This window comes from Pteropus vampyrus, unplaced genomic scaffold (genome assembly GCF_000151845.1).
Source record: "Pteropus vampyrus isolate Shadow unplaced genomic scaffold, Pvam_2.0 Scaffold1, whole genome shotgun sequence".
NCBI classification, from domain to species: domain Eukaryota; kingdom Metazoa; phylum Chordata; class Mammalia; order Chiroptera; family Pteropodidae; genus Pteropus; species Pteropus vampyrus.
Genome location: NW_011888782.1, coordinates 10,238,374 through 10,252,554, shown reverse-complemented (window position 1 = coordinate 10,252,554; position 14,181 = coordinate 10,238,374). Strand labels below are relative to the sequence as shown.

The 14,181-nt window shown below is 38.0% G+C and overlaps 1 protein-coding gene across 13 annotated transcripts in view; it reads left to right on the top strand.

Moving 5' to 3' along the window:
* THRB (thyroid hormone receptor beta) overlaps positions 1–14,181 on the top strand; it is a 337,875-nt gene that overhangs the window by 256,375 nt on the left and 67,319 nt on the right. For 12 of the 13 annotated variants that reach the window (XM_011357914.2, XM_023532096.1, XM_011357651.2 and 9 more), the window contains one exon: positions 10,316–10,576. In XM_011357914.2, coding sequence (XP_011356216.1) covers positions 10,316–10,576 — 261 coding nt within the window. Of the gene's footprint in view, positions 1–10,315; positions 10,577–14,181 lie in introns of those variants that run through there. The other variant, XM_011358069.2, reaches the window with a different exon arrangement.

Below are 14,181 nucleotides of genomic sequence, written 5' to 3'. Positions count from 1 at the left end.
TGGCGTGTCCTTCCTGCTCCCCACTTTTCTCATCTTTCCAGGCAAATGTTATTTCTAGAATTGAGGCAGTTGTAAACAAGACAGTCCCAGGAGACACACTGCCTATTCTGCTTGGGTCATTTTGTGACACTTTCCACTTAACTTGTCACTTTGTCCTGTGTAAATACAGCAATGAGAACATGCAAGAGAACATGCTGGATTTAGGCTGCCAAGTACTTTGGTGCTGCCATTTTGGTAGCTCGGTTCCCTGGGCAGAAGCTGTCATCTATAGACAGATGCCAGACCAACAGGATAATTGCTAACAGCACAACATTTTTTTCTTTTTGTTACTATCTAACCAGAAAAACAAATAAAATCTCAGGCCAGACTTTCATAAAGTCGTAAATGTTTGTGTCTTAAGCTGTGACCTTTTTTTTTTTTTTCTCAAAAAATCACACCTTTTAAGTTCCCAAGCATCAGTGTTCTCAGACACTATTGTTCCCTGGTCAAAATGAAACAAATCATTTGGACATAGTGTCCTTCCTATATTTCTAAATAAATATGCCCTTTGACTCCATTCTTTTTGAGGAGAGATTTTTGCTTCCTGAAGCCGTCTTTCCTGAGGAAATAAATGAACTTCTCTCAAAGCAATATTTGTGCTAAGAGATGGTCCATCATAATTCCATAGGATTTCCCATTTGCCATCAGGTCAGCTTGGCTCATCTTGAGGAAGGTTCTAGGCATAGCACTGCCCTTTAACTAGCTTTGTGACTGTGGTTGAAATCTTTATTTCTCTGGGCTGCAATTGTTCCATCTGTAGAATGCAGTGTGGTGGTTATGAGAACTGCTTCCCATTCACTATCTGTAACTTTGGGCAATATCTTTAGTTCTCTCAGCCGACGTTTCCTCACCTGTGAAACTGGCTAATAACAGCATCTCCTTCACAGTTATTGTTACGATGAGTGAATAAAACACAATACGCACCTAGTATGCCTGGCACATAGTAGGCCCTCTATAAGAGTTAGCTTTCAATATCATAAACTCAAAATGAAATGATTCTTTTGTCGGTTCTCAATCATTTGCTGATCTTTTAACTTTTCAGATGGATAGTTAGAAAACAAATTAATTCTTTCTTAGGTTAATTGTTCTATTGTTTGTTTGTTTTTGCCTTTTTTTCTAAGTTTTTGGGCCACTCAGAGTCAGAGTCCACACCACCATAAACACAAACTTTTTGAAAAATTAGCAGTAGCAGCCAGTGTGGGAGGTGGAATCACTTTCTGCACAGCTGTCTCTTGTTTGATAAATTTACTGGAAAGAAAAAAGTTTTAATTAGAAAAACAGCTCTTAATGTTTGAGGTATAGAGTGAAAATGTCAGAATTTGAAGCAGTGTTGAGATTGAGCAGTAAATTCCTGTTATATACCAAAAACTACATACATGTTTTCAATTAAAATCATGGGACGAAGAATCAAAAGACCCATCTCAACTCTTCCCCTATCTGGGTAACTTTGAGTAAGAAAGTGACCTCTCTGAGCTTTAGTTTCTTTATTTCAAACCTCTCACTATGTATTTTAGTCAGCTGAATTTAGTTCTTTTGCTTGTGATGATCACCTAAGCCATTTGGTGTTGACTTCCCATAAACAAGTGACATGGTCGGCTAGACCTACTTCAGTCTGGATCCTGACTTTATCATTCAGTCACTGTGTGACCTTGGGCAAATTGTTTACCCTCTCTGTGCCCATTTCCTCATCTAAAAAGTGAGAATAATATTTTTACCTCGTAGAGTTATTGTGAAGATTAATGTAAAGTATTCAGAATGGAGGCCTGGCAGATAGTAAGCATATATTAAATGTTAGCTATTACTTTTATTATTTTGTTGGTTATCTCAAGAAAGGAAAAACTTAAAAGGATGAAATTATAATCAGAAATCTTAGTGTTTGAGTGTACAGGAGAAATCTAATCCTGGCAGTATACATCTGTTCCCTTTTATGTGCATTTGGGGCTCTTTAATATGAAGTTTTCTGCTACAGCTGTAGCTTTTCTAATATCCTAAATGGAATCTCTGTGGCCTTTAGCGTAATTACCTCAAAGTTTGAGTCATGGACCTGAGGATTCTCTGATTAAATCGGTATGAATTATGGAAAACCAAATGAGTGCTCCTAGAGGAGGATTCCATTGTGTCTTCTGGAAAGTACTTTCCCAGTTTTGGGGGCCTCTGGTCAGTGTCCCAGCAGTGACCTTGCTCATATGTGCTTAAATAATTATAAGACGTTGCTCATGAACCTGGTCACTGCCATGTTTCAGGCAGTGAAATTCCAAGTGGAGTTTCCACCAGGGTCTCTGAACACATGTTGTTGGGTTTTGTTTTTTTTTTTACTTTGTTTCAAGGTAAACTTTAAAATAGATTAACATGCATGCCATTTGAAGGTTCTAAACACACACTTGTAAAAAATTTTAATGGTTTTAACTTCTCAAGAGATTATTATTGTAGTTTCTAGTTTCAGAGTAATTATCTGAGGTTTCTATAGTTATGATGATTGTTTTTCATTTGGATGGTGATTGCCTAATTGACAGGAATAGACAGGAAAACTGGAGAAGTGGGAACAGCCAGATAAGGAAAAGATTTGTTTCTCTCAGGAGCTCCCAGATCTCACGCACTTAATGGACTGAGAATCCCTGCCAATGAAACAAGAGAAACCCTCTGTGATAGCAAACAAATTTATCTGCACGCGGGACAGAGAAGGCCAGTCTTAGCAAGAGAGAAAATTAACAGGCAGGTGCCCAATAAAAGAAAGACGAAACCATGTAGCAATGGAAAGCAGCCTACCTGAACAAAAAGGCTGATTTTGCAACACTATGCCTACAAGAAAATATTTTAGAGGATGCATTTCATGTAACTAGACAAAGGCTGAGCAAGGGCCTCAGCAGATCCTAGTTTATAAAGTCTCAGGAGTGAAGCAACAGCCATTCTTCAGATGCCTACACCCTGATTGGAATGTCTGAGCACATTACCTGCTCCTTAGTATTCCATTCATTCATTTATTCATTCATTCTATATGTGCATAAATACAATGTTAATGAAGGTTAATTTCTTTTTAAATTTTCAAATAGGTTATAAAGAAAAGGTTATTATTTTCTTCTCAAACCCCAGCATTTAGTTTCTTTAGAGACGTCTGCTCCAGATCTTGAAATAGCCACAGACATATAGCTCTTGGAAAGAGAAGGAAGTAAAGAAACAGAAGTTTTGGGGGAAACAGTGTGGGGACCAAGAAAAGATCATGAGAAAGGGTATTTAGCTGAGCAGCAGGAGGACAGAACAAGCACAAAGGGAGAAGGATTCTCTCGGTGATTCCTGTTTCCCACTGGCTGTGGAGGAGAGGGAGGGGATGCAGAGAACTGCCAAGTTTAATTCAGTTCCACTCAAAGCAGTGAGCATTCGTTGATGGACCAGGCCCTGTGCTACATGCTGGGGCACAAAGGTAAACAAGCTATTATGGTCCTAGTTATTAAGGCACTCACAATCTACAGGGTGAATTAATAATTACAGTACGTTGTAACACATTCGAAATAGAAAAACAGTTAACTTTTTTCCACCCTTATTTTCTCATCGGTTAAAGTAACAGACACAATACTTATTTCTTGATCTTATTATGTGAGCACTTATAGCCGTGGGAACTGAGAGATGGATAAATCGATCGGTGTCCAACAAAGGAAAAAAGGTGACACAACACAAGGTAGACACGGTACATTCTTGTCTTACAGAAGAAGAGATAGAGACAAATACAGATATTCAGGACAGAGTTCCAAAGAGAAGGAACAATTTGCCCAAAGTCACATAGCTAATTAATGGCAAAGTCAGAATTTGAACTTTGATTAGTAGAGCCCATGTTCTTATCCACTATCCTATCCCACCTCTCAAAAGCAAAATACTCTTCATTTTTACCAGCAGTTTTGGAGAAATAATGCTATTAATAATAGAAAATCTGCATTGAATTGATTTTAACAGTAATGAGTCCTCCTTGTTACTTACCACTGGTTTTTGGATAGACTCTGTGCCTAAGATGTTGTTTTCTCTTTGAAAAGTACCAGATTACCCAGTTACAATGTACTAGTAATCTAAGCAGGATACAAAAAATATTAATTAGGACATCATGCTAGGCACTGTGAGTGTTACCAAAAAATAAAGAAATTATACATGCATGTAAATGATTATATCATGAAGTAAAAAGCACATGGAGGGAGAGAGATACATGGAAAGTGTTATGGAAGTTTGGAGGGTAGATGGATGCTTCAAAAAAACTTAAACAGTGAGCTGGGCCTTGAAGGTTGAGTAGGAATCAAACCTGTGTCTTCATTATTATGTTGTCTGACCCATCAAGCTGAGTAAGCCAGGTATGATGATGGTCAGGCCAGCCTTAGAGGAAACTCCCACTTTTCCAAAACGCCTCTCCCCTCTGCCTTACACAGTAGCCGGGAATCCACTTTTAGACATTCATTCCTTAGGCCATGGCCCTATGCTTTCAGACATCTTTAAAACACAACTTCTGCTAGGAGGGGTGACTCCTCCCAGGTTCTCAGCCTTAACATAGTGGTGTGAAGTCATTTATCAAACTCCTTTCTTTTGGAGATGTTCTTTGAAAGTCATGTTTAAAGGAGACTTGATTTCGGAGGATGGGGCAAAGGAAAGAGGCAATTTGTGTGCATAAATAAAGAGTTAACACTAATCTAGTGCTTGCAATGTGGTGGGCATCTTTGTCCCAAGACCTTTGAATGGATTAACTTATTTAATCATCACAACAATAGTATGTTCTTAGCCTATGGATGAGGAAACTGAAATACAGAGAAGTGAAGTAACTTACCCAAGGTCACAAAGAGATTTGTGAGTAGGTGGTCTGCCCAAGTGGGAACTGAACACCCAGAGTACAAATGAAAATAGCAAGTATCTGGGAGGAGAGAGAGAGGAAACAGGAAGGGGATCAAAAGGAAGTGGGAAGTCATAAAAAACAACCTCATGTGTACAAAGATTCTGTGTAGGACCAGGTGGTAATGGTAGTGATGGTGGCGAATAGCGAGGGTGAGGGTAAAGTAGCTATATCCACTCAACATAAGTTTTTGTATTAATAAAAGTAACATTGCTTTACTAATAGTATTTTCCCTTGTGGACAGAAAGAGATATATATGGTCACATACATGATATAGATTAAATAGTTACCTCTCTACCTACACTGGAATAGCACTTAATTACTAAATACTTTCACATTATTTCACTTGATCCTTATTAAAATCCCATGAGTGATATTATATTGCACTTTTATGAGTGAAAACATTGATCCCAAGATCAAACTCTTCAGCCACTACATGGAAGAGCTGGGGCTCAGATATTCCAGCTCCCTCCTCTCCTTCCTCCACTAGAACAGAGCCTCCCCCAGGGCCATACACAGGTCCAGCCCATTATGTTTTCCATTTTCAATTATCTTCATTGAGAAATGCAACCTTGATAGGTTCTTTAAAAGAGGAGATCCAGCCTTCATGTAAAAGGGGGTTTGGGGCTGGATCCCAGTAACTGCGCTTGGTACATCAGGAGGGGGTTTTATAAGGGCTGGGAAGGGGGCACTTCAGGCGAGGGAAGAGCTTCTGCAAAGACACTGTGGTGGGAATAAACCTTACAGATTAGAAAAAGCCCATGTGTCCAGAGAAGAGAGAGCAAGGGCCGAGCCATGGAGAGGGGCTCAGCAGCATGGGAATAAGTCCTGTGGGCCTTAGGACTTCATTCTGAAATTGATAAGTCATCAGAAGATTTCAAGCAGCAAAGAATTTGCTCTGAGGTATAATTTTCTAAAGCTCACTCTGGCTGCTCTGTGGGAGATTATTGGTAAATATAAATGAGTAACTGGGAAAATTGAATAAGATAACAAACATAGTTAATAAAGAACTTTCAAAGTGCTAATCAAATGATACCTATGAATAGGCCAATGACTCCTCATCAAATGAAGTCAAATAATGAGGATATGTCTGTTAACAGTATAAAAGCTATGAAAAAGCAGGCGAAGTGCTTCTCTGAATTTTAGGTTCCTTGTCAATTGAGCAGTATACTACTATGTCCATCCAGAGATGTTCATGAAGATGAATGAAAGTGTCTAGCTCAGTACCTGGCCCATGGTAAATGTTCAGCCAAATATTAGTCTCTTGTTCTACATGACTCCACAAATAAAAATCAGTTGATATGTACAAAGTCTGAGAATTTAACAAAGCTAAGACCTTTGGGTGGAAGTAAAAAATTAACATGGAAATTAGAGACATTCCACTTAATAGCCTGATTCTACACAGTGATAATTCTTTATACTCCCTGAATTTGTAAAGCATTTTACATACACATCCCCTCTAATACAAAATATGGTTTTCGGTCTTAATACCTAATGCAAACTCAACACTCTTGTAATGAGTGCTGTGAAATCCTTGCCTACTCAGCTGACCCTTTCTGACCCTTTGTCGTAATCCTACTTCCTTTGCCTTGGCACTTTTCTAAGGTATCAATTGGCTTCCGTGTCCTGAAATACTTGAATATTTTGATATAATTTCCCTTTTTTGATGGACAGATTTATTTTCTATCATCTTTAATGAAATTTCCAGAGATAGGCTGTAGGTAGTTCTGTTAATGAGATTTCTGTTTGTTTCTCTTTTGCAAAAGAACCCTTTGGATCAGCACTATGTCATTTGAAGTCACTAGAATTACGGTCATCTAATGCAAACTCAATCATTCCAATCTAAGCTCCCTGGAGACACAAGGCTAATGTGTACCTAGTTATTTTAGTAGTAATTCGCATGTCCCTATCTAGTTATTTTCTTTGATTCTACTTATTTATTAATTTGCATCATAACTGATTAATTAAATTGATTAATTGTCTTGATGTCTGGAATACGAAGTTTTAAAAGCCAGAAGTTTTAAAAGTTAGCTAGGATCCATTAAAAAGAAAAGGATTTATACTTCATATGAATAACAAAATAGATCATTTCTAGAATTCTCCTTTTTAAAAAGAATGTATTTCTACTACTGGGTACCTTGTATCCCAGATAATGCTCGGAACAATAGGCTTTTTGATTGATCATTTACTTAACATCCGTAGCTGCGATCTACAAGATAACATGTAATTAACAACTGTCTTTTAGTGCTTCACACAGTAGACTCCAAAACAATTGATGAATTTTTAATTATAATACACATTTACTCCTAGACAGTGTAAAACGTTAGTCTGAGAAGGAAACTGCACCCTATCCAAAACCTACCAATAATCTGTTTTCTTGCCTTAGATTTTCTTAACCCTGTGGACCTCAAATTCAATTGGATATCAGAACCAGCTGGAGAACTTAGTAAATATTCAAATGCCCAGGCCCCATCCTACTTCAATAAGCCTGGTCTTCTCTGCTCTTTAATAGTACAGGTGATTCTGATGCTCAACAAAGTTAGAGAATCACTGACTTAAACTTTGAGATTTTAATCCCTCTAGAAAAAATATATCTCATTGATTTGTGTTTGAGGAACCAAAAGAGAAAAGCATTAGACATAGATATAACAGGAAATTCCTGAAAACTATTATCACCAAGCAAACATATATGGAGGTAAATTATAGTTCGTCCCAATGACAGCATACCCAATAGGCAGAACCTAAGGAGCCTAGTATGGTAGGTGTCTTATCCCTCCTTGGGAATGAAATAGGAATTCTTCGTTCCCTGCTCCCTACCATTTTAGAGAGATTGAGAATCAAGAATCTTGTATAAATCTCTCTTGAGTTTTCTCATGACTCAGCCAGGACTTCTCAGTCCCCAGGTTTCCCAGCAGTGCTCCCAACCAATAAAACTGCCAATTAAGCAACTGAATATCATTATCATGAATGTAATTACAGACAGAAATTATGAGCTTGCAAATGCCTTCCATGAATAAAGCCCTTTTCTCAAACCATTTCACCTTCTTTTCTTAGGAAAATGGAAGGCAAGCCTATCCTCTGCCTCACCCCAAACATTATTTTCCCTGCTTAGAAGAAACCTCACTCTTGCTGGCCCAGGGGAAATGCTGAGCTAGCTTCAGTAGGCTGTGCTCTCAGGAGGAATGTCCTCTTGGGTAGAGTCCCTTTCAGCATCTCTCACCCAAGCATGTTCGCTAGCTCCCTTCACTAGGGAGCAGTGACTACTCAGTTTGGTTGTATGTCTTAATTTCTGTTCAGACAGGGGAATTAATACCAAATTTTAAGAATTTTTTTCAGAAAAAAAAATGAAATGTCAGAGGCTTTACAAAATAGTGACAACTTAACATTGCTTAAAATGGAGCTTTATAGGATGCAATTCGCCGAAACATCACAGAAACATGCATGAGTGAGAAGGCTTTTCATGTTTGTACAAGTATAATGAATCTCTTTTGGCCCAGAATTAACTCTTGCATTCAGTAATTTTATATTTAACTCATGAAAACCTCAAACCCTCATGGATAATAGAGACTTGAAATGAATACTACATAGATATGTTTAGTCTGAAATGTAATACAATCTCCCAAGATCTTATTCTGTTGTTTTCTTTTAATGGCTGGTGAGATTGGTGCCTGTGATTGTACCAGTAGCTGGCATGGTTGAGTCCAGACCTTTTATGATTCACCATGCATTGAAGAATGTTGCATAAACTGTTAGGAGAAAAGACCCAAGTTTATCTAACTGACCTCATACAATACCTAACACAGCTCTTTGCATAGAGTGAATTTTCAGGGCCCTTCTCTGAATAAGATCAAGTGTTACACCCAAGAGCTATCATATTGTACCATTTTTTAAAGGGATTATTGCTTACTGGCCAAGTTAAGATATTTCAAGCCATGGCATTTCCATTTACTATGACAAAGAAATCATGTGTTATAGCTTTATTGTTGTAGTTGTTCACAGCCTTCGGCTGGAACAGAAATGGAGTGTCTGGGTACCAGAATTTTCACATAGTAACCTGAGGGTAAATGTAACTTCCAAAAGTGATTCAGAGTAGGTTAGAGAGAAACTTTCAGAGAAACCATACTAACCAAAATCAACTGAAGACATCTAGTAGCTTTAGAGAGGGTGCTTATGAAAACCTAAACCATTTTTAACCCTTGCGTTAAATAATTTAAAATTCATTTTAAATGTTTGAAAGACAGCTTAAAATTCCCTTAAAATTCATATTATGCACAGATCAGGATGAACTTGTCTATCTAATATGGATATCTGTGGTCCTTTGGTAAATTCCGTTTTTAAAACTTCACTTATAAATTATAGTCTTTCAATCACTGTATATGATCACTTTAAAAGTAGAACTCTATTATATTTTTTCTCATTTCACCAGATAGTAAGCTAAGAACATCTGGAAATATGAATGACTAGATGGGTTATGTTTTTGATGTGTATGCATATACAAATATATATATTTGCTTGCTCATTTTCACTCTCTACCTTATATCCATGTAAAGATATTCAAAGAGGTAAAATTTGCCACCAGGGGAGGTTAGCGTGAGAAAGTTTTCATTATGTACTGCCATTTTTTCCCAATTTCTAGAGGGCAGAACTTCAAGTCCCTATAAATTGAATCAAAAACAACATAATATACATAAATAATTTGCCTGTACCTCATCCAAAGAGATCTGGAGCTCATCAGTCTATCTTTAGGACTGTTAATATACCCCAAAACTAAAGCATTATCTGCTTTTCTTCATCATCGGATCACATTGCCAATTTGAGGCTACACTGAAATCATTTACAGAATTTCTATTTGAAGATCCAGCCTCCTTTTTTTAGTCCATTAGGGGTAGAAGGTAGTAAGGAGAACAGAGTTGTCACTCAGCATAGCCACGTGAGCACGTCCCACTTAAGTAACAGAGTGCCCCTCAGGTCAGCCTGTGATAAAATCCAAGTCAAACAAGGCTGAATCCTAGATGTTTTATGTCCTAAGGATCTGAAAAGTGTTCTTGGCCAGCCCTGACCCTCAAGACCTCAAATGGTCATCTAAGCAGTAACATAAATTGGTGTACACTTGCTCTTGGGCCATTGCTGTGGAAGCAGGACTGGCGGAAGTACAGCCTTTCCATGGAGGAACTAATGTCTTTCTAGGCACTAAAAATAAGGGTGAATGTGTTGATCACAACAGGCAATCCAACTGTGGTGGCTATGTGCCCGAGGCTGACAAATTCTGCACCTTACCACTGCATTCAAGTGGAGATGCATGTGAATATTGTCGGCCCAAAAGAATTGAGAAAACAACTTGCCTTCCAAAACTTCATCTCGACAAAACCTTGACCATGCCAACAGCTCATAATCTCATGTTTTTCAACCCTCCAGAAAATGGCCTTCCAGCCTGGGACAAACCGAAGCACTGTCCAGACCGAGAACACGACTGGAAGCTAGTAGGAATGTCTGAAGCCTGCCTCCATAGGAAGAGCCATCCGGAGAGGTGCAGCACGCTGAAAAATGAACAATCATCGCCACATCTCATCCAGGCCACTTGGACTAGCTCAATATTCCATCTGGACCATGACGATGTGAGCGATCAGAGTGTCCCAAGTACCCAGACCTTCCAAACGGAAGAGAAGAAATGTAAAGGTAACCAGATTCTTATTAGACCCTATCCAGTGTTTCAACAAGGAAAAAAAATCTCTGTTGTAACTACATGCTCAGTCTTCATTTATTCTGTTGTGAAGTGTTTTATTCCCAAATCTTCCTTTAAATATATACAAATAAGTGGTTCCCAAAAGAAAGTAGTTAATTTCAGTTTCATGCTGTGCTGGGATACAGGGAGAAGACGTTTTTGTTTCTCTAGTGGAACGGTTGTTAGTTTGGGTTTTAATCCTATGTTTTGAATCTGAGTAGAAATAGACATTGCTATCATTATAGAACTACTTGCTTTGAAATGTGTGTGTATGTGTATGTGTATGTGGTGTGTGGTATGTGTGTATGGTGTGTGGTGCAGTGTGTGTATGATATGTGTGTGGTGTATGTACGTGGTGTGGTGTGTATGTGGTGTGATGTGTAGTGTTTGTGTATACATTTCTTTCCCCAACTGTGCCAGTAGTTTGTAAGATCTCGAAGTCTACCCTTAACCTAAATAGACAATTCATGTTCAAAAGAGAGGTTTTAAGTTGTTTTTGTTTTTTTAACTCATTAAATCCCTGTGTCATCATCCTAAAAGGCTAGATTATGGTTTTAGGAGGTTGTCACCTCATAGAAAACATGTTAAACTGGCATCAGTTCCTGATTACATGAGATTTAACTGTCCTTTACCTCAGGTAGCCTCTACCCTGACAGATGTCTTTGTGCTGATCGCTTTATTGTCTTAGGGCTCCCCAAAATCTTTGCTTCTTAAGTTAGTCTTTAAATGTCCAAGAAATTAACTTGTGTCTTTAAATGTCCAAGTCCATATAACTTCTTATTCTTTTCGATTCAGCATTTTTTTTAAAAGGGTGGGAGCTTTTGTTTTTTATTTAAAGATTGTGACTCATGATAAAACTTTAAATTGTGTATTTAAAAATTTGGTAATCACGTACCAAAATATATTGACAAAAGTTTGTAAAGACTCCTATGTATGAGCTATGAAAATGTGTTGCAAACTATTCTAACTTGAACATAAATACATAATTATATTTATCCCTCTCAAAAAAACTGCTGATCCTTTAGCTTTTCTGAAAATACTTCAAAAGCTCCTTGGAGCTACCAGTTGACCTGGGAAGTTGAGTGTGCAGATTGTTTCAGATTAAAATAATAATGAAATAGTGGTATAACCTCTGATTGGAGAACAGTCAAAACTATCGATATTCTCTTTAGGAAGATTTGTGTTTGTCTCTCATCTTTATTATTTAGGAGATTTGAGAAATTGAAAGGGATATTTAGAAAAAGAGCAAAATAAGTTTTTTCAAATGAGTCAGGATATAGAACAGGTATGTCTGTGTTGGTATGTGCACGTTGGTTTGAAATACAATTGCGATTTAGTCTTAGAATTTGCAACCCGATTGTATCTTCAGATTTTATGAGCTGGCATTAAAACCATGTCAGTCCTTGGTTTACAGTGAAATGCCAACAGGAAATTTAGTATCCTCATAATTTAAGAGCCTCACAAACTAAATTTGATTTACTCACAATTGGTACCCATATTTATTCATTTATTCATTCATCTGATCATAGATACTGTCTATGTCTCAATCATTTATGAGAAATCTTGGCCTTGGGTATTTATAGTTCCCTGCACTACATGCTTTTCAGTTCGTTGGTACACCTTAAAAGCAAAATTGGAAGGAGTTTCTAGTTAGGTCCAAGACCCTAAGTATAATACAGTGGTTAAGACCATAAATTGTTGAGTCTGACATATTTGGGCTAGAATCCTAGCCCTTCCTAATTTCTGTCCTTGAGCAAATTTATGTGATTATTGATAAAACTAAATACGATAATATTTTTAAACATTTAGCACAGTACCTCTCATACAGTGCTCTTTAAATAGCAAGTATCATTATTATTAGCTGTGCATCATTAAATCGCATAAATTCCTTGGGCTCTGCTGTGTGCCTGGTAAGGAAGGCAGAAGGGAGCAAGACAGATGAGTGTGAGGTGGGACATAATGTTTCAGGAAGGTTAGAGCTGATCTTCCATTTTGCATTCATTCAGCTCTCTTCTACTGGAAGTCAGAGAATTATGTAATTTAAAACATAATTAAATTATTAAAGTCTTTCCTCAAGAATTTCGTATTAAAAGGAAAACAGCTAAGATAAACTCTCCTGTAGTTTTCAGAGTACTCAGAGTTCACCTTGGCATGGACGTCGGCCAGCACCTTGGCTCAGCATGAAAATGCTACCAGGAAGTCTACATTGTCCTGGCCCCAAAACCTTATGAACTGAACATTCATTCTCACTGGACACCTATATTTAGTGAGGCACTGGTGAGGCCAGGGAAACAATGTTCTTTTTTTTGGGGGGGTGAGGGGGTAGGGAGTTGATTCTTCTTGATCTACTTGACTTGCCAGCAAGCTCTATGTAGTCACTGTGAGGAGAGGTCTTTTTTGATGGACATCTATGCTGGGCATTTATTTCCTGGATATCTCTCTCTAGTCTGCAGGCATGCTTGATATCTCAGTCCTGATATCTCAGTCCTGGGCTATAATTCCATGCATTCAACCCATCAGTGTTTTTATTGAGTACTTACTATGTGCAGGAGATTGTCCTTGATGTTTGAGCATAAAGAAATAACAGGGCTAAAAGAACATCTAAGTAGCCCCATTGCAAGGCCCCCAAATGGAATTGATAAGAACTAAGAGGTCTTCAAGGATACAAAAAGTTAGGGCTCTACACTGCAGGAGCCAGAAAAACAAATTGACTGCTTGAAGAGGCGTAATAAGCCCATCTCCCAAATCAGTAATCTGGCCAGTCTAGATCTGTGTACCTGTAAGCGTGGTTTGTGGACGGGTATCCTTTTGCAAACTATTACTTTTACCACTCTCTGTTGATGCAAGTACAGAAACTGAGAGAAAGCTTTAGAAACTTACAGTAATTTGATATTGCCACTGACATTCAAATGTGTGATTTACGCTGCTGAACAGGGTATAGACCAGTTGTGTATTGTAAAACTTGCCTGTCAGTCATACATAGCCAGAGCTTTGGAAAAGTCTTGTAGGACCATAACAAACGATATTTTTCTAACTGGTCCTTCAATTCAAATAATTTGAGAATCACTGCTTTATGCTTTATAGTATCCTTAATGTTTTATTTTTTTAGTCTTATTTTTGATATTTATCTAATATTTTATTTTTTGTTTTGGTCTGAATGCTGCTTTCATTTTAACCTGCATACACCTGTGCTCTTATCGGCTTCGGTCATTCTAAAGAAATTAATGGATAACACGTTTAACTAGAATGAGAGTTCTGGAGACTTTACATTCTGCTACAGAGCCCACAATTCAAATCTGCTTTAGGACCAGAGGCTATTTCCGTCCAGAAGCAAGCTGACCCCATTCTCTTTCCCCAAGCCACCCTCTGTCTCCACACTACACCTGACTGGAGTTTTTGTAACAATTTGAACTGATAGCTCAGCCACCAGGGCCACATCCTTCTCCTGCCCACCTTCATTCTCAGAGTCTGAGATAATGTATTTGGTGGTGTTCACAGTTCTTCAACTAGTGACAATAGCAGCATCTGGAGCTTGCTGGAGATGCAGAATCTCAGGCCC